This window comes from Amia ocellicauda, chromosome 7 (genome assembly GCF_036373705.1).
Source record: "Amia ocellicauda isolate fAmiCal2 chromosome 7, fAmiCal2.hap1, whole genome shotgun sequence".
NCBI lineage: Eukaryota > Metazoa > Chordata > Actinopteri > Amiiformes > Amiidae > Amia > Amia ocellicauda.
Window position 1 is genome coordinate 41,756,888 of NC_089856.1, and position 26,140 is coordinate 41,783,027.

At 39.9% G+C, this 26,140-nt stretch overlaps 1 protein-coding gene across 1 annotated transcript in view; it reads left to right on the forward strand.

Annotated features, from left to right (window-relative positions):
• The window catches only part of nyap2a (neuronal tyrosine-phosphorylated phosphoinositide-3-kinase adaptor 2a), a 48,103-nt gene extending 42,319 nt beyond the window's left edge, over positions 1-5,784 (forward strand). Inside the window, exon 8 of the mRNA XM_066709701.1 lies at positions 1,554-5,784. Within this exon, the coding sequence (XP_066565798.1) occupies positions 1,554-1,781 (228 nt within the window). The 3' untranslated portion in view covers positions 1,782-5,784. The remainder of the gene's footprint in view (positions 1-1,553) is intronic.
• Positions 5,785-26,140: the final 20,356 nt, after the last annotated feature.

Consider the following 26,140-nt stretch of genomic DNA (forward strand, 5'->3'; position numbering starts at 1 on the left):
AGCGCAAAAGGAAAATAGGTCAGGTTATACCTGCCACAGCAGAAATCTCTCTCATTTTGAGTTTGAGGATGTTTTCTTACATGCAACTCAACAACAACAAAAAAACTAAAAGAACTGACGCCCCCCCCCTCAAAGACAGGGCTTTGAATATCTACTCAAAAGGCGGCTTTTTAAAGAAAAGATCCAAAACCTTGATAAACCTCATCCGTTTCCACTGCCATCTGCACAGGTTTGATTGATATCTTTATTAGAGCGATGCGGCCGAATGACCTCTGACCTTTGACTCACCCACGCTTGACCTTTATTGAACACTCCATCCAGCTGCAGCTGACACTTTATCTAGGCTTACAAACACACACAGAGACAACCTTTTCTTTCAATTCCCAGGTCTTCAACTTAAAAAGGAGAGGCCGAGGGTGAGACAGAGAAAGGACGTTTTATGTTTCAAATGACCAGTCGTGCCGCGGAAAAATGCACAAATCAATCCTTTGTCGATATTCTTTCTTTGAGACGAGATCCCCTCTCTTTGACTGAAGCAAACTATCGATCAGGTCCACACTGCATGCAAAAACTATTCTGAGACAGTTGCAGATAGGGGTTGGTTTCTCCAGGAAGATAATGAACACAGACCAGATTTTCTTCCTACCTTATTCCTATCTGGTTTCAAATATGGTCAACAAACTGATAAGAAACCATTGATAAATCATTATAGATGCACACAATTAGTGAATAGAGTAACACTATTTCAAATTAATTTCAACTAGAACTGTATAACTCTGTATATATGTATGTTTGTATATATGTAAGTACACAGGGTTTTACTTTTAAAGCTACTCTGTTATAGTTAAACACCTGCTCTTCCCTGAATTTCCCTCATTTCTGGAAACTGAACGCTATGCTTGATGACAATAGGTTCGGGAATCGGTTTGTGCAGCTGCATTGTGTCAACAGCGTATTTGTTTAGTAAATATTACATTGTCATCTGCCTTACAGGAAGAGAAAGTTTATATTCTGCTTCCTTTGCAGAGATTTTGATGAGAAACAGCCCTTCAAATGAATAGTACGATTTATATGTAATTTAAAGGAGCTGAAACGAAAAGCTTCCAATAAGTAAAGATCCCCCGACAGAATCTCTCACCGTATCACGGTCTTCCAGCTGAAGGTTACCGTCTCTTCTACAGGATTTGCCGGCCACAACCCTCTGGAGGTTTTGCGCGGCATAAAAGAGAACAGTGTCCCGAGGCAAACACAGCCGGGCTTCATTGTACTTAGATGAACCGTTACTCCGTATTTGAACTTAAAATGTGTTTCCCCGAACAGAAAGAAACACTCAGGCAGACTTAAAAAAGGAGAGAGTTGGCTCCAGCTGATGAAATTGTGCCAGGAGACACAAAAAGAAAAAGAAAAACATCAAACAGGGGCTAATCAAATACACACACTGAACAGCAAACTAGTTTGAACTGCCTATCAAACAGTTAAACATAGAAAAATCCCTCTTAGTTTCTGTTTTGACCCCTCTGCTCCTGTGATTCTACTGACTCTTTCCCCTTTAGGTAACACATATGCAATGGGTGTACGGAGACAACACCATGATGGACATGATCGAGAAGAAGCGCTGTCTTTGCAAAGAGATCAAGGCCCGACAGAAGCCGGATAAGGGCCTCTGTAAGCAGGACAGCATGCCCATCCTGCCCAGCTGGAAAAAGAACAACGGGACCAAGAAATACAGCCCGCCCCCCTATTCCACGCAAACGACTGTGTTTTGGGACACAGCGATTTGACAGAGCCCCCCCGAGAGCAACTATCTCCCTGTAGCTTGAAGGTTTGGCCTGTACAGTTCCATCCACGGTTCTCTGCCAACGTGGCGACAGTTGGCGACCAATGGCGCCACCACCCCGGGTCCGCCTGTCCGGGCAATATGGAAGACGGTTGGGTTGTCCAAATGTAGCAAATGTATACCTGAGGGTTAAGATTATCATGTTTTCTTATTACTGTTTATATTTAATATTTTTCTATTTGAATAATTGTCTTAATATTAAATCAGCTTAGTATGAATTAGCTATTTTATAAACAAACAAAAATAAAAATAATAAAGTAGACTTAGAGTGATCCGACGTTTTTGTTTTTTTGACCTTGTTTTAGTTGTATTTATGTTTGCGAGATGCCCATATGCACCAATATGTGTCCTCGGAAAAAGATGTATTAGTATGCTGGGCCAATGAAGTGAACAGTTCACTTTAGTCTTTTTATAGCAATCTCAAAATTAATTTTCCTACAATAATATTTAATCTTAAGGATACTATTTTAGATGGAATCTATTTTGGCATCTAAATTGAGGATGTTATGTGAAGTCTCTGTGACAGGTTGTGTGTCATCAAGACAAGTCAACCCATGAATGAGAAGTGAGATTTTGTGTGAAAACGTGAGGCTGTCTGGCTCCATCGATTTCAGTTCTTTTATGGTTGTGCGAGGAAGTGTGCTGTTCACTGAAGCGATCATTTATATGATGTAAGTGTTCATTTCATTCATTACCTATTACAAATCTTGCTATCCTCTAGGAAAGGAAAGAATACAGTGGATATACTGGCACTAAATTAGTTTAGGCTAATTATATTATACTATGTTGATAGGTGTGCATGTGCTAAATTTGGAAGAGATGACTTACTGTACACAGACTGGCTCTATGTGTAATAATGGCATTTACAGGGTTAAAAGGAAATCAAGGTGCTCAATAAATGAACAGCATGGAGAAGTATGTTGAAACAGGGAACACGAATCTGACATGATTCCATAACACTGTATGGAAAGGACGCGTGCCATCCTTTCAAATGGTATAAGTATTTTGCCTACGTCACAACTAACATAACATGTCTTTTCACAAAAGGAAACAAGAAATGGCTGTGCCTACATTTGAGCTAAACTAGTTGACAGTGTGACAAAGGAAAATTTAAAGGAACACTTAGATTAAAGTCAAACCTGGGCCCAAATCCCAAACCAGTACTTGGCTGGAGGTTTTCTATTGGGTGGACCAAAGTAACTTCTGGCCTAACAGAAAGTGCCCATCAACTCACATGTCTGAAATGTGCGATTGGCAGTTTTGGTTTAATCTGGCATCGATGAAAATAAATATCATCTCAATCAGCCAAAGTCTAAAATCACAGGAACAATTTGCATTAGAATGAAATCTTTGCATCGTTTTGGTGACAACATAACCAGAATCCTCCCTCCTTTTTGGGACCATGTTGTGAGAGAAGGTAAGCTGTAGGTATGTTACAGTAACTGTAATAAACATATGTACTGCTCTTACTCACTAGTAAATACTTCGACAGCTTCCAAAAATCAGGCTGAAATGTTATAGGATAAGGAATACTGGAGAAATGTAATAGTATGAGCATTGAAATCATTCTAATATCCATTACACCATATATGTTTAGAATATATAATCTGATTTCTCTGATCATTTTAGGGGACTCATACATTGATTTAAATAGCTTCAATATTCATAAGTTTTCACAAATTATATATATATATATATATATATATATATAAAACTTATTTCTGTTCAGTTTCAATTTCAGCTTTTCTTAAACTTTTGGTGTTTGGCTGTGTTTAAATACTACCTAATTATAATGAAGTGTTGAAATTGAGTTTGTTTCTTATAGCTATAACATTTGATCACCAATGATTTACAAGTTGCCTAGAAAAGAGCTTCAGAATCCACAAGGGGAAGCAGGTCACGGTTTGTCGGTGGGGAAGGTGTATGTGCTCATTAATAAGAGCATTAGCACTCGGAGCCCAGATTTGCACTGGATAGGTGAGCCTCAAAGAAAATCCCAAAAATCTTTTGCTTCTCAAGGCCGTGTGAAAACCACTTTTCATGTTACTCTCTCCACTGCGTGACTCCATGGCCCTGGCACATTCAGTCCCAAGAGCCCAAGTCCTATAGCATGACTTCAACTGAAAGACAGATCTCATGCCTACAATAATAAACACAATCTGCATTAAAAAGACAGCAATTAATACATGCAGTTAAGTGAGCACTGGATTCCTTGGACCATAAAAATAGGATAGGACCTTTAAACCACTCAACGCACAGGGATCATAGTATAGCAAGCAAAAGAATATGATTGTGATTCTGGAATCACCAGTACTTTGATTTAAAATAATTCCACCCAACCTCACAAGGTCACAGAGCTGATTATGCAGGTGGTGCATAACCCTAAGGATTGAAAGTCCTTTCAGTAGTCACACTTTGTTTCCCCACAAAGCCAAAAGGATATCCATACAAAGGTGTTTTTTCATTTAGCCCTATCAGTCAAATTCATCAAAAAGTAATTGTAAGCCTTAAACGCACTGAGTGCGGACATTTTTTTTGTCTATTTTATATTTTATTATCAAACTTTATATCTCTCCTCTACAAGTACATTTTAAATAATAATAATCATATAATGCAAGTTTATTTTAATCTAGGACCTTACAAGAGGTGCCTTCAGTCTTGGTACCAGAGGAATTACTGGTGCACATATCCGTAAGCCACGAAGAAACGCGGGTGGGTGTCTTAGAGCTTAATATATGCAATTACGGACCCTACTCATTCGACAGCAGTGACATAAGACAAGCCCCGATGTCCTCCTGTATGGTCTGCTATTCCGCTTATTGAGAACAAGAGAAATACAACAAAGACAAGAAGAGTTTTCACAGCAATACCCAACTTACTCTAAGGACATTTTAACAAACTCATTACAAATTGCAATTTGATCGTTTGCAATTTGTTAGGAACAGAGATGCCACAACTCCCCACAGCACAACGCCTCTGAGAGGAGGGAAGAAACCAGCCTGATAATATGAACATATTGGAAGGGTAGTAGTTTAACAACCCAGCAAGGACTGCTGAAATTAAACTTCTCTGAAAATCAGGCCCAATCCCCTTCCCTCCTGCATCCTGCTCCACTTTGACAGTGTTCAGTAGGCAAATGTTCACGCGGCTTTGATAACGAATAGATTACAATGGACACCCTTACTAAAACTATCTAGTTGCCTTGAGGAGACCATGGTTCACTGTGACTAAAAGTAATGGGTCACTTTGGGGTTAAATTATTAAATATCATTGAGGCTACCAGCCTACATCACTGTAAGGATAGATTTATTATTATGGATGCTATTAAAGAACAGCTGTGCTGTTGAAATTATCTAGAGTTTGTTGTTAAATAATGTTGGGCTTGTAAAATACAAATAAAAAACAAAAAACAGATAAAAAACGAATCAAAGAAACAAAAACAAAATTGTGTTAAAAACCAATAACAGAACAAAAGCCAAGTAACGCTGTTACTGGGGTACCAAAAATAATGTTTATGAAGCTCAGAACGATTTGTTATTCAATAGTAGGATTTAAAAATGTATGTGCAATTATCACAGAAAAAAAATATTAACCTCTGTTGAAATGCAGATGAGGTTATAGAATCTTTCTACCTAATGTGTGTCTTGAGCTATGATATCCGCAGATCAATTATGAAATGATTGTTTAGCATTCACTTTTCTGCTTCTTGGAGTGCAGATTTTAAATATAATAGTGTACAATATATTTTGTGTAAGGTGCACTGTGATCTATAAGGAAAGCACAGTAATGTCACAGTTTTTGTCTTTATTGCACTGAAAGTGTTTTTTTTCTTTTTTTTAATATGTTGAAAAGTATGCTTATTGTACCACTGTTTACTTTTGAGAATTTACAGATTATAAGATAAATAAATATGTTTTTGCGTTTCATTGTTAAGAAATGCATAATTATTCAGAGGTCCACGAGTCTGATTTTGCAACTGTCAAAAGTTCAGTTGAGGATTTCAATTACAAAATCGATTACTTAGAGATTGGAAACACAAACAGATTTAAGATGTGCATGCCCAATTATCTCTCTCTCTCTCTCTCTCTCTCTCTCTCTCTCTCTCTCTCACACACACACACACACATACACACACACACACACACCCTTGCAGTTTATGAAAACTTGTTTAACCCTAAATTCAAGAGATACATAGCCTTTATGAAAAGTTACCAATAGCTACCATTTGATTCCATTCACCAGTGTAACAAACAAGCCATGTACCATTATGATTAATAACAAACCTAAAATCACTTTTCCTAAAACAACATATTAATCATAAATAAAGGAAACACGTTAAAATAGTAATAAGCATGCGATTTATTCTGTCCCGTAAATCAGAAACTGTGCAAACGATCCGAACATGGTAAATGCATTCCAGGTATTATTTTTCAATTAAAAGTAGATGAAACTTACAAGGAGTATAACAGTAATAAAAAGTTATTTCCCTGCATTGGCATTGACAATATTTATGCATCGAGTCACTCTAAAATGTTTACTACATTGCATGACACAGGCATACATGCATATGGTAAATCTATTCTATACACTCAACATAAATCTTAATCATATCATCCTCATCTCTTTGAAACCACATCTAGGAAGTCATGTGTATGTGGTATAACAACATATGTTTCCCAGAGAAACATGATCCATCCTCCTCCACCATTTTAGTGAAATCCCATTAACGAAACGAAATAAAGACGTTGTGTCTCTTTCAAAATCAAAGCAGTGTGCTGCGTGGGAAGGTGGGTGGCACAAGGTCGCAACAGTCTGTGAAAGGCGTATCATGGTGGAAGACGGACCTGGCATGGGGGGAATGGAAATTACAGTCTGTGAGCCTGTGACACATACGTCACGGGCTCCATCTTGCACAGGGGCATCCATCATCCGTTTGATGCCTTCAAATACGCACTGAGGGCCTGGGTGGGGATTTTGGGAGTAATTCTGAAATGGAGCAGGCTGTCTAGGGGGCATTCAGCATATGGTCAAACTGAGCTTCCAGGAGAACGCTGGCAGTATTGGGGTTTGCGTACAGATGTGATTGGGGTTCAGAGAATAGGGGGTTCTGAACACAGGCCAACATTTCTAAGTCATTTGTAATTCGTAAGTAATTTGTTGTCATTCATTTTGTGTTTTTGCAGATTAATATCAACACAATCTGTGCTGTTTACTATAGTATTCTAAGGAGAGGTAGATAATGATACCACACTGTACATTAATGTACACCACCACTGTTTTTACCTCATTTACCCTTTCGGTTCACCCCGGAGGTGACTGTAGGCCCACTGGTTGACTATCCAAAACATCACAACGTGTAGTGGAAGTTATGGTGCCTTCACACAGAATGCCTCTGGTGCAATCCATTACTGAGCACTGAGTTATGTCCCATTAACGTTCGGTATTGTAGTGTGATTTGTCCCCATTCGCCAGTCACGTAGGCTTAAGAGATCCCCAGTAAAGACAATTGAATGTTGTTTTTTTCACCCAACCGCTCTGTACGTCAGGCAGTATTCTTTGGTACCAAGCTGTGTTTCAACATCAATAATTGATTCGGTTGAAAGACATAGCAACACATTAATAAACAAATATATAATAACCTTTATAAGTCAATGTTTACTATATACAATTAAATATTAAATTAATACATATGAATCTGTGCCATGGAAAGATACATGAATCCAATATTTAAACACCATTTAGTGGTAGGTATAATTATGGACTTGATTTATAATAGCACTGTTAAGATATGCTTCATTTGGGAGTTCATTATTTTGTTCAGAATTTTGTTCTTGTCTCTACAAACAACGTATTACTTAATAATCAGCGGCAAATGGGTGCCAACCTTAAAGATAACATCAACCTTTGAAAAATCTGCCAAAACAAACATGGTTGCTCAGTTTGGTCTTCTTATTAAGCAAACAGCATTCTTTGAGCAAGAGATCTTATCATAACGACACTTTAGTTTGCCTAGATTGCAATTAATTCGGATACTCACTGCCCGTATCGTTCCTTTCCTGTTGTCCTCCATTGGTCTTCACACTGTGTACGGGTACCATCATGTCACAGAAAAAACAAAACACTCTTGTTGGTTGTTGTTATTTTTTCTATCTGACTGAATTTAACTGTCATTCTGACGTTCTTTCCATACATATTGCTTACTTTGCATATTTCGCTTAGAAGTGCAAATATACTTTGTCTTTGATCATATGTGTCCCCTTTCCACATAGCTCCACATTTGACCCGGGTCACTGTTTATGGTGCTTCTAAGGGCTTAGAGGAGATAATCTGACACGAACATCAAATTTCATTCGCTGGTTTCAGCAAGCCCCAGCTATATTCTGGTTCTCCTTTCCCCTGTTAACATCCACCAGATGTGCAAACATCCCTCCAGGGTGCGAGACTGACACCCCTTACGTGGGGATGCATGAAAAAAAGAGCCCAACTTTGATCCTGCTTCAAGTTCTGCTTTAGCCCAAAGGTGCTAGTTGTCTTGCTGAAATACCTCAGCCATTGGTATCTCTTGAGTAAGAAACTAACAAAGATAATTTTATATTCTACCTTTTTTCATTATGTTTGATGTGGGATGACATTAAACATTATAAAGCTGCGTAGAATGTCGTGTTCATGGCAATTATCCTGCAAATGAAGATCTCTATATGTGCTTCTCAAGCAGTTTTGAAATATTCCATGTTTTCACCTTCAAGTTCCTCAGATAATGTCCCTACAGTCCATGAACCCTCAGAGCATCAGTGATACATTTAATGATATTCAATAATGAGGAATTAATCAGGATAAACAAGATCAGGATAAATGAGGAGGAGGTACTAAAGGGACTAGCAGAATTAAAAACAAACAAATCACCTGGGCCAGACGGTATATTTCCAACAGTACTTAAAGAAATTAGGGAAATTATTTATAGGCCGATAACTCAAATATTCCAAAAGACACTTAGAACAAGGGATGTGCCAACTGACTGGAAGACAGCAAATGTCTCACCAATCCACAAGAAAGAGGACAAAACTGAGGCAGGAAATTACAGACCAATCAGTCTCACCTGCATCACCTGTAAAATGTTGGAAAAAATTATTAGACAGGAAATAGAGGAGCATCTTAATGAAAACCATACTCTTGGAGATAGTCAACATGGGTTTAGACGAGGCAGATCATGTCAATTTTTTGTTTGAACATGCAACTGCAGCTGTAGATCATGTGAAAGCATATGATATGGTATACGTAGATTTTCAAAAAGCTTTTGATAAGGTTCCACACCAAAGACTGATCCTCAAATTGGAAGCTGTAGGCATTCAGGGTAATGTAAGTAGATGGATTATGAACTGGTTGATGTATAGGAAACAGAGGATGTCGATTAGAGGAGTTGCTTCTAACTGGAGTGAGGTTGTTAGTGGAGTTCCACAGGGATCAGTACTAGGGCCTGTGCTGTTTCTAATCTATATTAATGATCTGGACTCTGGGATAGTTAGCAAACTTGTCAAATTTGCAGATGATGCTAAAATAGGTGGCTCAGCAGATACAATCTCGGCAGCACAGTCTATTCAAAGGGACTTAGATAATATTCAGTTGTGGGCCGACACCTGGCAGATGAAATTCAATGTGGACAAGTGCAAGGTAATACATGCAGGTAACAAAAATGTCCACAATAATTACACTATGGGAGGAATAGATCTAGATGAAGTAACGCATGAGAAAGACCTAGGAGTCTATGTGGACTCCTCACTTTCTCCATCCAAACAATGTGGGGAAGCAATAAAAAAGGCAAACAGCATGTTAGGGTATATTGTCAAACGTGTAGAATTGAGAACAAGGGCAGTGATGTTCAGACTGTACAATGCACTAGTTAGAGCTCATCTGGATACTGTGGACAGTTCTGGGCTCCACACTTCAAGAAAGATATCGCTGCTCTAGAGGCAGTTCAGAGGAGAGCAACCAGACTTATTCCAGGTCTGAAGGGAATGTCCTACTGAGAGACTGAGGAACTGAACCTTTTCACCCAGGAACAGAGGAGACTATGTGGGGACTTGATTCAAGTCTTCAAAATCATGAAAGGCATCGACCACATCAAACCAGAGGAGCTTTTCCAGATCAGCAGGGACACACGCACCCGGGGACACAGGCATTCAAGAAAACAGGAGACACTTCTTCACACAGAGAGTCGTCACAATCTGAACAAACTTCCCAGCGATGTGGCTGAAGAGACAATTTGGGAACATTTAAAATCAGACTGGATAGGATCCTTGGATCACTTAGTTATTAATGGCCACCAAACGAGCACAATGGGTCGAATGGCCTCCTCTCGATTGTAAACTTTCTTATGTTCTTATGTTCTTAATCAAAATAAGGACATCGCCAGGAATGAAAATGTAACAAGATGGAATTTGTTTTAGAAAAACCCAGAATGACGAGCTATATCATTCTGAAATAAAGAGCTACAATATGACTTCAGTCTTTTGTAATTATTTTAATATTCGGGAACATGAATCCCATTTTTAAAGATTGTCACACAAGATCTAAAATCACAGTTTTATGCCTCTTTATGGGTTGTTATGGTGTTTAAGCAAAATACACACCACTCTTCCAAATCGATACTATCATATAAGCAATTTTTACAAATAATGGTGTACGTCAAACTTCAGCATGTAAGTTCTCGATTTAGACTGGATGTGACGTGTCATAACAGATTGGATAGCGGGAAAAAATATGAAACATCAGACATCATGTCAACTAGTAAATAAAGTGAATTGATTTTTGTTTTTTTAACCACCAACAACCATTTAGATTAATCCGCATGTGAAAATGCAAGTAAGCAAAACAAATAATAAATACAATTTATAAAACCATGATTTTAGAACAAGTGGGACCTTGCCTTTAACCACCTTTAATTTTTCTTAAGGCAATTTAATATTTTAATACAATACAAACATGATCCACCAGATGGCAGTGCTTCAGTCTTTACAATTATTGTCATGCTACGGTCTTATAAAATTGTGAAAGTGGATTGAATACACAGTATGGATACTTTGGGTATATTCATGTTATTTGAACTATCTTCGAATTTTTGTTTTTGAACTGGGTGAGGTTTTAAAGTTTCGTTATAACTCGAAATAAGGACACACACACACACACACACACATATATCAACATTTTTTTGGTTGTACAAAACAGTATTTTACACCTTATTAAGATGTGAAGTTGTTAATATGTCATTTTCAGGATTCTGAGGAAAGATGTCTGGTTTGAAAAACAAATGGAAGAAACAAATAAACACATAACAAGACATGAATTGTCTTACACACAATTCCTTTGAGCCCTAATAGCTGAAACATCACTTCAAAACTGATATATATTTTCTTTTCTCTTAAATAATTCAAGACAGTCTAGTCTAGCCTGCTTTCAAAAATCCTTTAAGTTGGATTCCCTCCAAAAGCAGTTTAGGCCATGTTCTGTATTAATCTTATTACTTGTAAACAGTAATTACCCAACTTATTTTACCTACTCTGTCAGCATCAATGCCAGCATATCATCAGTGGCAATTTATTGTTTATTGTTATTATTAACACTAATAATTAACACAATTATTAACACAAAATGGCTATAGTGCCTTAATGGTTAGGAATATGTAGTACTGTAGGTGCAGGTTAGTTGTATATACTTATGAACTACCTCACACGGCCTCTATACAGCACACTAGTGCATCCTGGAAGTGCTCCAGAGATTGTGTTAGAAGTAATACAACCCAAAACTACGGAAATAAAGATACAAGCACAAAAAAATAACATCCACAGTAAGACATGCTAATTTTGTACCATTTACAAGGATTCCCACGAAGAAGAGGGATAATGAAATGTTATAATTCTCTCATTTGAACCTTTGAGTCCATTTAAAGTAATCTAAAATAATCTAGGGGAAGGAAACATAACTTAGTTGGCTGTTCAATAATCAAAGTCAAGTTGTTAAGCTTGTGTGTGTGTGTGTGTGTGCGCGCGTGTGTGTGTGTGTGTGCATGTGTATGTGCGTGTGTGTGTGTGTGTGTATGTGTGCGTGTCTGTGTGCGCGCGTGTGTGTGTGTGCGCGTGTGTGTGTGTGTGTGTGTGTGTGTGTGTGTGTGTGAGTGTAGGGGGGATAACTTAAAATGGAACATGAACTTTTTTATATTGTTCATCCCTCATGAGACTTATTCTACCAGGCTTTGAAAGGTAAAATTTGTCATGTGGTGTCATGGCAAGAAAATAGTAACTGCTTTATAAAGTGCACCTCAAAAATGTTTTACTGTCTTTCTACTTTCTGAGCTTGCCTGTGCAGGAGAGTTTGACCTACATAGTCACAGCAAGGCAATGCAAGGACAGTGTGTTCCCTCTTGGTTCAAGAGGGGACGAGGTTGGTAATTCAAGTGCGTTTATAGATTTCTTCATTATATTCAAGTTAGGAAATCTGCAGATTCTGTAGCATGTGTGCCTTATTTCCTACCTCCAATTTAATGTCCTGCATATTTGACTCAATTTATCAATAAGACTGTGGGGTCCCCGAGGGCAAGTGAGCCCGGTTCATGAATATACAGAGCAATAATTAAGTTTGTTATGAAAGCAACATCTATCATTAAATAAATTACGTTGACTCTGTCATTCAAGCTGAGGGTTTACAGACTCAGTCATGTTACAGTCAGGCTATGGTCAAATGGAAAACGATTACACGTCTAAAACCCACGCAAAAGTCAGACTGTCCTTGGAAATCCCAGTAAGCCAAGGACAATTTGTTCTCAGACCTCTATTAGCGACACATCACGCTCTGAGCATTGCTCCCTCGTGCTCCCCGTGCTGAGAGAGCACCAGAGGTCACGAGGTTGACAGTGACAGTCACCACCCACTACACACACAATCACAGTGGTACATTTCTGAATCCCACCGCAGTCATACATACACATTTCTGTAGTCTGAAGATGGGTGTGCAACCACCATCCAATGTCATGGATCAAATTATGCTGTTTTGATGACACAGCAGAGAAATACTCAATTCACCCCATGTAAACACAATAGTAGTAATATTAATAGCAATCGCTGGCCTAATGTAATTGTGTGCTGATGAAATTCATGTGGTGCACCAATTTCATGTTAATCAAAAGGAAAAGGTCATTATTGACAGTGGACTTTCAACCTACTGGTCTGTGATATACACTGTTTCTGCCCGAGAAGTATTGATCTTTCAAATGAGGGTCTGCTGTGCGTAGTCATTGACCTTGTATTCTTTGTAACATACACTATCCTTGAGAAAGACGCACGGGTGGATAAAAAGATGCTCATACTATTTAACTGTCCATGATTGGACGTTCATACTAGCATTTCAGATCAGCGGGGAGACACACACCCGGGGACACAAATGGAAATTGGGCTTCAAGGCATTCAAGACAGAAAACAGGAGACACTTCTTCACACAGAGAGGCGTCACAATCTGAACAAACTCCCCAGCGATGTGATTGAAGCGAAAATTTGGGAACATTTAAAACTAGACTGGATAGGATCCTTGGATCACTCAGTTATTCATGGACACCAAACGAGCAGGATGGGTCGAATGGCCTCCTCTCGATTGTAAACTTTCTTCTGTTCTTATGTTCTTATTCCACACACCTGACATCCTTGGCAAAAGACAATCAAAACTAAACAAACGTTCGCAATCACCTGCTCTATTGATCGTTCTGGCTTTAGCTATGGCATCTGATGTCCGATAGAAGATGGATGTCACGTTTCTCGGCGACAGCAGCCGCTGTTAGTGGTCATGTGATCGCTCCGGTTTGATCTCGGTTTGAGCTTCAGTGCAGCTGGGGGCCTTGACGGTTAATGTATGTTTGCAGCTCTGAATGTACACTCACCTAAAGGATTATTAGGAACACCATACTAATACTGTGATTGACCCCCTTTCGCCTTCAGAACTGCCTTAATTCTACGTGGCATTGATTCAACAAGGTGCTGAAAGCATTCTTTAGAAATGTTGGCCCATATTGATAGGATAGCATCTTGCAGTTGATGGAGATTTGTGGGATGCACATCCAGGTCACGAAGCTCCCGTTCCACCACATCCCAAAGATGCTCTATTGGGTTGAGATCTGGTGACTGTGGGGGCCAGTTTAGTACAGTGAACTCATTGTCATGTTCAAGAAACCAATTTGAAATGATTTGACCTTTGTGACATGGTGCATTATCCTGCTGGAAGTAGCCATCAGAGGATGGGTACATGGTGGTCATAAAGGGATGGACATGGTCAGAAACAATGCTCAGGTAGGCCGTGACATTTAAACGATGCCCAGTTGGTACTAAGGGGCCTAAAGTGTGCCAAGAAAACATCCCCCACACCATTACACCACCACCACCAGCCTGCACAGTGGTAACAAGGCATGATGAATCCATGTTCTCATTCTGTTTACGCCAAATTCTGACTCTACCATCTGAATGTCTCAACAGAAATCGAGACTCATCAGACCAGGCAACATTTTTCCAGTCTTCAACTGTCCAATTTTGGTGAGCTTGTGCAAATTGTAGCCTCTTTTTCCTATTTGTAGTGGAGATGAGTGGTACCTGGTGGGGTCTTCTGCTGTTGTAGCCCATCCACCTCAAGGTTGTACGTGTTGTGGCTTCACAAATGCTTTGCTGCATACCTCGGTTGTAACGAGTGGTTATTTCAGTCAAAGTTGCTCTTCTATCAGCTTGAATCAGTCGGCCCATTCTCCTCTGACCTCTAGCATCAACAAGGCATTTACGCCCACAGGACTGCCTCATACTGGATGTTTTTCCCTTTTCACACCATTCTTTGTAAACCCTAGAAATGGTTGTGCGTGAAAATCCCAGTAACTGAGCAGATTGTGAAATACTCAGACCGGTCCGTCTGGCACCAACAACCATTGCTTAAATCACCTTTCTTTCCCATTCAGACATTCAGTTTGGAGTTCAGGAGATTGGCTTGACCAGGACCACACCCCTTAATGCATTGAAGCAACTGCCATGTGATTGGTTGGTTAGATAATTGCATTAATGAGAAATTGAACAGGTGTTCCTAATAATCCATTAGGTGAGTGTATATTCTAGCTGCAGATAAAAAAGGGGAAAGAAATACACATCCTGTTCCAGGTGTTCTACTTCGTAATCTGACAACTGGAGCAGAGGAAGGATGAATCATGTTCACTACTGGAGTTATTCTGGGAATGGCTTTCTATTCGCTGATTTAAATCCCTGCTCGTTTTAAAAACCGTCACTCCTCACGAGAGAGAATCACGATATGATTTCAGGAGCCCATAGGCCTCTCCTCCAGCCCCAGCGACCTATCGGGTAGTTGGGTTCACATTAGCTGCTGGAGCTTTAATATATGATACCTAGAAACCGCGTGGATCTGAGATAAAGATGTTGCCATGACTTTTTCGCTGGGTAGGTGAGGGGTCAATTGTACTAGAAAAGGACTGGGGGACAAACTAGATGTCTGTTTCGCATGATCGTCAGGTGGTTAAACCATCTGCAGAACTCGCCCAGAGGGTCTGTTACAGGATAACAGCATCAGTTGACCACAGGTTTTCAAGGAAGAAAGCAAGCTTGAACCGGGATATCGGAATCGTGTTTATTGCTATCGTGCAGAGGATGAAGTTGCTTTCTTTTGTTCTTGTTAAAAGACTCTTCTACCCCGTGTTAACACAATGCCCTCAACTTGTTTAGCTCTTTACTGTAGTATTGACGTCATTCCACTTCCTCTGGAGGTTTTCCCATATTCTTTTCAATACTGCCTTGCAGGGCAATGCTGTGAGAGCCTTGAACATCCTGAAATAATTGAGCCATTTTGGGGGGGATTGAGCCATGATTTAGCCCAGTTGTTTGGTAGACGCAATTTATTCCTTAATTGCGTCAATGGTTACAGAAAGAAGTGGCAACAGTCTGCAATGATGTAAAAATCCAATGATCCTCTGCAGATATTGACTATGAAGCAGTACTGTCAAAATACTAAATAGTCTTGGAGTGATCGTAAACTATGGAATATAAACTACTGCAAGCAATTGGCTGCTCTAAACTTGTGCTGGAGTTCAATTTCAGGTTGCGCTTCATGTCTAGCTAAAGCACTGGTTCTGCCTTTCACTGTAACCTCTCGCTCATTAGTACTGGAAAAGCAGCACATTTTGTACATCAGTCTACTATCGTTTACATGTAATATGCCATAAAGATAAATACTGTATACTGTAAGGAAAAAACATGGTAGCCTGACGCACTGTAGCGATTGCATGTTTCATTATAACGCAGCTGCCCATGAAATCATATACGCAACATCGTGAATATTGGATTATGTACCATTGAGCTCTCATTCTACCTTTCATTTCATCCTTCATCTGGTAATTTCATTACCACACTTCATTGCTGCAAATGTACCCCCCATTCACCATCTCCTTGTGGTTAAGAATTCAATTTATTTGCTTTGTTTGCCATCGATTGCCAATCAAAAATCAATGGCTATTTATGTAAAGGACAGTCGAGGTCACATTTTTACTAAAGACAGGGCACAAATGTCAGCCACCACTGATTTACATTAGCTGCCTAATGAGCCACGCATTACAAAAACAAATATATTGCTCAACAACGTCTTTAAAAGGGGTTTTACTACAAGATGTAATACAATATCTCCAGGGAATTCTTTAAACTTTCCTTAAATAAACTTGTCTTCTGAGATGTTTTGTAGAGCATGGGAACGCCATCGCAAGAGTCAGCAGAAACGAACAACAACCTTAGAGGAATTATTTCAAACGAGCTGCAACTTGAAGGGGTTTTGGAAGAAAAAGAAACTACAAAGCGTTCCAAGAACACCACACCCTTCAACATAATGTACTTCAAGACACAAATCATTGTTTGTAAACCAATTTCTGCACATTAACAAAGACAGCATGTCTTCTTCGAACTGTAACGACAGCTAGGAGCTACTGAGGGGATTACGAACATGATTACCTTCCAATTGAAATGTTTTCTTTTGAGTTTCCTCCAGGCCCTGTCTGAATGCACACCGAAGCCTAGAAAACATGAGTGGGTGGAAAACATCTAATATTCGAAGGATTGGCTTCATATCATTCATATTGTTTATTCCACAGACAGATCAGACAAATTAGAATAGAAACACTCTTGATTTATACATATAAACCCATATATATTTACCCATATTGGACATTTGTAATTTTGTATCTTCTTTCGATGCTCTTGCTTGTGGGGAATCCTTTATAACCCCTAATCCTGCTTGAGTTGTAACTTCAAGGTGAGCATTCCTTAATTTTTCTATTTAACGATTAATAAAATAGACTGTTAGGAGATATTTTCTGGTTAATGCCTGCAGCTGTTCTTACTGCTTTCTGGAGATCTTGCTGTAATGTGAATACTAAAAAAACACCTACCACTGTCCGCAGAAGCTAATAGTGCACTCTGTACTCTTCCATTAAATATGATACTGTTTTCCTCAGAGTCCGGCACAAGGACATTGGGTAATTCTAGCCTGGGGTAACTCGACCTGCAATGAATACAACATTCAATTTGATTGGAAAAACTACAAAGCAATTCATTTTTAACTATCGCTATTGACAGCTATTATGAAGAGTCCATTTCATTTTGCATAAGTGTGTTTTTAAATGCTTGTTATTGAATTCCTGCAGCATTGCTTTTTTTCTCTAACATCCAATGGCAGAATCTTATAGTAAACTCTTTTTTAATCATAAATCAGTAAGGACCTGTTTTTCTCGAAACCACCAAAATGATCTAAACTCATCACATGTACCTGTCAAGAGTGACAGAAACAGAATACCCCAAAGAGAGAGAACAAAATGTCATTTAACTGGAAGGAAAGATCAAGGTGTTTAAGTTACAGAGGTTTGTGAATCATTGGATTTGGTTTTAGTCAATAATTATCAGTCAGCACACATACTGCTTATATCTAAATGCACATGAGCAACAATAGCGTGTGAAATGTTTTCTGCAGTCAGCTTGCTCCTCCGTCTCCCCCTTAGCTCCTCGTTTTGACACTTCCTCAGCTGGTCCTTTCTAGTTCAGCTTTTGAACCTGCCTTTTGGAAACCCCTTCGAGCAGAGCAGCAAATCAGCAGGATTCATCCCTGCGTCCAATCAGCGCTTCCATCGCTCTCATCGGGAGTCCTTGGCGAGGAGGAATATAACAAGATGCAGTAGGCTTGGAAGAGCCTCCGTCAAGATGCTCGGCAGCCTTTTGAACTTCCAGGACCGGAAAAAACACACAAAAAAAAGCTTTCAATCACTCTTCGAGCTGGGGTTGAGAAATAAAATACAAAAATCAGACAGACCCACACGGCTCTGTAGTGAAAAATGAGAGAAATGAAACCAAATTAAAGTACATAAACAATTGCATCTAGCTTCCTCTTATTAGTGACCCTTTTCCAGGGCTGTCAGGGCTAAGTCAAAGACCTGCAAGAGTGGATCCAAGAGAATGGTTAATGAGGCTTTCTCTCCAGGTAAATCTGACAGGTCCCGTCACTGCCCCCTTCAATTAATTTCTTCCATCTTCTCGTCTTTCAAACTGCCAGATTTCTCTTTTTTTTTTTGATCTTCCGATTTAGAAGTGTTGTTTTTTTTGGACCGTCAGTCTGTCATCCTTTGTCAAGCATGAGCTACGGGTTTAACGACCCCCAGAGAAATAATGGATCAGATTTTTCTCTATCAGTTAACATCAACCTTTAAGAAAAGGTTGACCTTTTTCTCTGCGGTAACCGCAAAAGTGTAGTGAGTATAGCTCAGAGGTCAGAGGTCTAACATTTTCATGTAGATGTTATAGGGCAAGTTTCAGGGGTGTATTGTGAATTATGTTTGTAGTGCTTTCTTTCTCACAAACACATATCTACTGTTAAGTAGGCAATATTCTCAGGTGAGCTGAGGTGAGCTTTTTATTGAGGAAAAAGAATCAGCCATCTCTTTTGAAATATTCCTGTGCAGCATAGGTAGGATATAACACCTATCAAAATGAACACAAATAGACATATCCAAACATCAATGTTGCCCTTTAAAGGAAAATCTTGTACTCTAAGCCTTTTCTCCTCCATTATATTTTTCACTTTTCTTCCCTTTGTTTGCCCCAGATCAGAGAGAATTATGGAGCTAAGTAAGATCTGTGCCAAACCTGGTATTCCTACAGTATACAGTGTGTATTTTCTCCTATCAAGGTGGTTTCATTTCTCTTTCTAAAGTCATATCCTTCAACGCACAGCCTCCATTGCCCTTTTCTGTTGCGGCACAAACCGTCCTTAGGTGAACAGCAAAGGCACTCTCTGGTGCGGTACTTATTTATTTCATTTTTCTATTATTTATTTATTATTTCTTACTTATTCTCCGGCACACTCCAATGGATTGGGGACTCCATCTGCTAAAGTATGCATGGCTGATATTCTGCAATACATATCTCTGGAATGTGTTCTGACTCAATCAAGGCAAATAGTTTAAACATATACCTCCGGGAAGAACCGCGAGTGATACCCAAAGGTGCTGAAATATAACCACACGAGCCCTAGTTTGTGAGATCGGAGATGTTGATTTATATAGCCTAACTAGCTTGATATTTACTTTTAATTTAAAAAACAGGCCAACTAAAATTGGTGGTAATATTCTGTTTGTTTTTCTTCACACTGAAGCGTCTCTCAGACATACATTAGAGTCCTATACTCCATTTATAACCTCTATTAAGGAAGGCTAAAAAAGGAGGCGGGGGAGGAAAACTTAATCTATGCATGGAAAATGACCTTTTGTGACATTGTTTATGATGTAGGTTGTGTACATGTCGCATTGTGATGCTTCCTGGGGATTGCCAAGCACAGTTGGTATTTTTCCTCTCACTATGAATTATTTAGGAAATAAAAAAAAACTCTTCTGCCACAAGTGAAGCTTGCTGGAGTGAAGTGAAACAGCACATGAAGAAAGACAGAATGCTTCAGTGACTTGGGCAACTGTGCACAAAGCTCTCAGAATATCTTTAGCTTGTTTTCAAGGACTATCCAGTACATGACAGCGCTCGAGCAAACGCAGCACAATCAGACTGGCCCAGGGGCGGCCTTTATCCTCAGGTGGATCCCCCTCCCCTGCAGGCATTCGGGCAACTTAGCCTCCTAAACAGGAAGGCAAGGCGGTGGTCTAAATGGAGCTTCTCTAATTAGAGCACACTGCCTCGGTGGTAGGAGGGGGTGGGAAGGGAGGCGGAGAGGATACCCCTGTCACAGAGTGGTTGTTTTCAGAGATGCAGCTTGTTTTATATCATCGACACCGTCTCTAATGCAGGTGCTTTTGACATGGAACATAAATTGTGGCCTGGGTTCCCCGGCTAAATCAGTCTCCGGTTTTTATCTCACATGTTCTGATTTGATGTGGGAGACGTCCTTCTGGAGATAAAATAGGTGGTGGGACGTGGATGGGCTTTTGGGCTTTTGGGTCTTTCGGTCTCTGACATTAGATAACTGGGCGGGGCTCGTACAGTAATGTTGGATCACAATTTCAACAGCTGGATGTAGACAGCGTGGGCAAATTCTCCAAATTCTCTCACAGCCGGGTCACAAGGCAAACGACAGAGTCACGGCATTCACTGATAACACTGCGGAGATGCCCCAGGTGTCTCTGTATGCAATCGAAGGCTTAGGAAACCCTAGCCATGAAAATGCTTTTGTGCAACCAGGGTACAAACATGTTCAGTGTACTGTAATTAGGAATACATATCATAAAAAAAAAATAACACTGAACATGAAGCCATCTTCCGGCATAACGTGATGACAACTCTAGTTGCACTGGCCTATAACACTGCGCTGTCTAATGTGTGATTTATCCAAAAGAACTCCGCTGCCATTGATGTTGCAATTATGATTTTTAATTCGTTTGACCTCCCTCTCATGTCAGAACGAACGAAAGAAAACAGGAGAAAATGGAAAAAGATCCAGAGAAATGAGCTCCGCCGTTTGTATGCCCAGAAACCTCTATCAGTGATTTACAGTTTTGTTATTCTTCTTTGAAAACTATTTCTTCGAGGCTGAAATGTCAAATTCCAACTGTGAATCATCAGATAAACTAACAAGAAGATTAACATACTTCTGTGATGGTAATGAAACCCATTAGATGGCAAAACCCTCCCCGAGGCTGTGTGCTTTACTGACGGAAACGCTGTAAAAGCTTTCCAAGTAACATATGGAATATTAGCAGAACTTTAAACAAGCGCCGTACGAATCGGCACAGATGGGAAGGAGTAGCTTGTTATTTAAGTACTACATGAATATGATCCAGTGCAGATGTGTTAAGGATAAGAGCTGAAAAGTCTGACATGAGAACGATTCGGGTCAGTGAGTTTCAGTAGGGCGGGGCTCTTGTGTTCACTGGTTTGTTTGACCTGTTTTCGTTCTCATGTAAATCTTGTTGAACCGCCTCACACTTGCTCTTTAACGTGGGCCTCGAAGTCACAAATAAGAATAAGATGCAACACGAGTAACTGAAGCTCTCGAGACATGTGCAGAAGTCGTCTGCAATAACATTGTAGCGTATTATATGAAAAGCGCACGTGACAGGACAATCTAGATAGTTTTGAAGAATCAAAAGACGAGAGAAATAATGTTTCTTGGCTGAGTGGATTCCATTTGTTCCAAGCTGGGGGAAAAGTTTGTATTCACTAGACAGCCTCCAAAAGGATGAATATTTTACAGAGAATGGTATTGTAAGTGGGGGTTGTACAGCGAAATGATCTAAAAGGAAAACAGACTGAAAAACATGGATTGCCTGTCATTCCAGTCTGAACAAACTGTACCTTCATTTTCAAAGCCATCCGAAACAGTTAAGATGTAGCTGTCACATTAGGTTACAGATTGTTCCTTCGAAACCTCTGCGCAATTATCTGTCTGTTATCGAATACTTAGCCATTCTTTATTAAAATCCTCCATTAAACCGAGGCCAAGGTTTGACCCCGTGTAACAACAAAACGTTCGGAGGAGTCAACCCTGAAATCCTCGCAGGCACGAGTGCTTCCCTCCCCTTCTCTGGAGATGTTTGTGATGTGCAGTCCCCGCCGTCTAACAAGAGGAATGCATTACACAACCGGCTCATGGTGGTCCTGATCTGGGAGTCAGACCTTTGAAACATTGCAGCCTCCAGAGTGTGAAGGGAAGGAATTCTCCCACCGCCGCGTGTTGGGTCTGCACCGACGAGGGAGCCCAAAAGCATCAACTGTCGGAACGGCCTAATAGTCTTCCCAGTCCGAGAGATTCTGGAGATTCTGGCTGGGGGGTTTGGCATTTCAAAGAATTTGCCCTCAGGCGTGCCTATAAATATGTATATTTCGGCGATTATTAATTCATTTGGCTGGTGCTTTTTTCAAAGACAGCTTACATGGGTACCTCTTTATACAGTTGGGTTTTTATCAGAGCTATCAAGAGCTCAACAGCAATGTTTCACCCAGGATACCCGTCAGTTACAAGTCCATAGCCCCTGAGCACTAATCCACACTGCTGCATATTAATGCGCCGTTGATAAATCAGTGTGGATAGATTTGGCATACAGGGTACAAAATCCAGAAGATAGACAGAAGAAAGTTGCCTTCCCTAGGGTATTAAATGATGTCGAAGAATAGTCCTAATATCTGTGTCTCTCTATATATATTTACCCAGAACACAAATAATCATGTGACATATTTGATCTGTTATTTTTCATATTTTGAGGTGGGGAAGGTAAAGCAAGCACATGCAGTGGTACATTGGATGACAAGGCCCCACACCTTATTCAAAGTGAAAGGCGGTGGGTTTCTGCTCAAGTGTTCGTACACAGACGCCAGCTCTGCAATCCGCAGGCCGGGCGCCAGCTGCGCCAGCACTACGCATGCCTTTCAAGAACGACCAGCATTCATGTTCGCTGGGGCCACGCAAGCAGGTACACAGTGCGACAAGCAGGCATCCGTCTCAGATGTATAAAACCAATTGGCAGCAGGAAACTGTATCCCGGACCGTGATTAACACGAGAGCGCTGCCAACAGTGGAAAATAGCATGTGCCTTGTGTGTTTTGTGTGTGTTGTTGCAGCTGTAGTTTTCTTAAAATCAACTAATCGATAAAGAAATGAATTCAGTTCTTTGGGATCATTTCCACGTTCCACCTCTAGATGTCTCACCAGGAATAATGCAGTTCTGACATCTTACAGGCTAAAGGTTTCAAGGGTAGTGTTTCTTACATGTTTGTGTTATGTATTTGAAGTCCTGTAAGTCAGTGACAAACAAACTCATAATGTAATACAGACAGCCACAGTGATAATTAAACTATAATTAAAGCCATAATTAGTTAATTAGACAGAATTCCCAATATTAATAATCAAGTCCATAGCAGAAAAAGATCCATATGCCATCAATAAATATATAGAATTTGTTATTGTTTCCAGAAGGCGCTGCCATTGGTTACTATTTTCATGCCACAGAGTATCAAAATAACAAACCTTTTTCTTTAGTGGTGAAATTATGTAACTAAAGAGACTTACAGGTAGAAGACCTTTTGTATTTCAGACAAAGACTGAATCAATAGAACACCCCCTGGGTTTGGAGAGACTGGGAAAACAAAGGCACCATTAAATAGAGTTAAAGACAAGTGCTTAAAGACTGCAATAACAGATCATAAGGTTTGCAGCTAAACGTTTTAAAGCACTTTGACCTGTGAATCCTTCAAGGCTACATAAAAACACGGACATTCTGAAGATGATTGAAAAAGGTGTCTTCATTATGGTATGAACTGATGTCTTAAAACAGCATAGACGCTATAGAGGAATACAAAACTATACAAAGAAATATGTCAAACAAGGAAATATTATCTATCAATCTGTCTGTCTGTTGGGGTAATCTCTCCTATACAATACAGTCAAGGATGAACTTGCCTCTTGAGCCAGCGCTAACACAGAAAACCTCGACCTTTCAACAAGACTCGCAACCCAGACGCTGGCCCGTGCAAACAGGCACACAAAGGGCTGTCTCGGATGTGGGAAGTGCAGAAGAAACGACAGGGAAGCTGTCCTCTAAGAGTTTAATAGCAGTCGTCCCTCGGGTTGGTGTGTGGATGGAACGGTGTCAAGGTCATGGGAAAGGCCAGTGGCCCGTTTGTATGGCACAAATGAGTGCACTTGTATGTCTGTTAATAAAGAAAGAAAGAATCCGAGTGGAACTGAGGGCAAAGTGGAGACACTGCCGGGGTACATAATCCTTCTTCCCTACCTGTCTCCAACTGGGCTTTGTACTTTCAATGCTGTCACACAGAGGGCCTGAAATAAAGAAAAATGAGCAAACACGGGGAAAGAGTTTTTTCCGAGAGAGATAAATGCATGTTCCAGTTTAATCTCTCCCTCTCCCTCTCCCCCCTCTCTCTCTCTCTCTCTCTCTCTCACACACACACAAACACATATATCAATATCAAAATACCTTCACAATTTCAAAATGTAATTCCAAAAGGCATGTCAGCAATAATGTTCTCACTCTCTTCCAAGGAATACAAATGAGTCTCGTCTTTCTTCAATAAACAATGCCAATAATAATCCTAATTTCTCTGCATGAAGGGAATCGACATGAGAAAATGATTACCGAACGAGTCCATTCTCATATAAAGAAGCATTTTTATTTTTTAAAGACCTAAACTTCCTGTTCACTGTCACTAGGAAAAAACAAACCCTGAAGGACTTTGTAATTATTGAAGATTCGCCTCTTAATACTATGTTTCACATCTTCAGTCTTAATATCTAATTATACGCACTGGTGGCCTTTGTTTCTTCGAATGGACTGACTCTTCTGATAGGCGTGCCAGGACTACCCTCGGGAAGATGTTCGTGATTACACTTCTCCAGAAGATCCTTCAATATCAGGTTTGTTGTCGTTGTCCTCGTCATTGTTCTTGTTATCAAATTTCAGTACACATCTGCCGGAAAAGGTTCCCCTGCCCCCACAGTTAATCAACCTTGTAATTTAACAAACATCTATACAATTCCCACTTACTGATAATCACGGAGGGCAGGTTATTAATTGGCGCTCTTGTAAAAAAAAAAACACACACACACACACAAATACATTTCTGAAGCAAGCAAAGGCAAGAAGCAAGGAGATTTTATATCAGCAGTATGTGTAAATAGACCAAAGCATGCAGCTATAAATGATACCCCCCCAGCTCCCTGTATTAAAACCAATGTTTCAGTTTACAAGTACATTCCTGCACTCAAACTTCATGAAAATCAAAGTTTAAAGCTTTCCATATGTTTCAGAACAGCAGCCTATACATCTTTCCTGCATGAAACTCATTTTGTCTTAACATAAAGAATATCCTGTTTTTAACATATTTACTGTGACATCAAACCACTGCTGTTTGTGGTTGTGGAAGTGGAAGGTATAGGTAATGTTTCCCTTAAACTGTGCACATGTAGTGCACATGAAGTACACATGTACCCTGTGTTGTCAGTACATACTTCAATATTTTGGATAATAGTGTACCGCCAACACTGCAGGAATGTGAATGGTGAAGGTGTCCAACATAAAGACGCACAAAGCCGAGGTGTGAGGCAGTTGTTAAAGGACAAGAGCATTCAAAACCTTCAAGAGAATAAAATGGGAAGCATGATTTACCTTATTTTATACAAAAGGATATGCAAGTGAGGAGCAAAATATTGTCTTTAAAGATGATTAATTCAAGGATAATTTATTCAGCGGAATACATTTCCCATTCAAAGTGAATATGTATATTAAATTCAGCAGGCAATGTAGAAGGCGAGTTACTCAGCTGAAGAAACATTCACCAAAACCCACAAGTAGGTAGGCAGAATATTGGACACTTAATAGTTTGCACTCCAATTTTTGAGTTGACTTCTGACAGCCCCCTTTCCAATGCTCACAGAATGGATAACGAGAGGAGAACAAATAGTCTTTTGCTTCTTATTTCCTCTGTATGTATTTTTTCTGCTCTTAAAACAATTGATTCTGTAATTTTCTGCAACTCCCCTCATGCCCCTGGTTTTAAAGAACTTGATGTGTATGGAACAGCAGCTGGACATGCCACAGCCATTCCTCGCCATGCACACGCACACGCACACGCACACGGTGCCCTTGGCAGAAACTTGCTTTTGTGCATCAATGCATACAGCAGGCTGCCTTCTTCTGTATACACCCCCACATGTACTGTCACCGCACTCACCCACACACACACACACACACACACACACACCGCCAACACACTCCAGCACACTCACAAA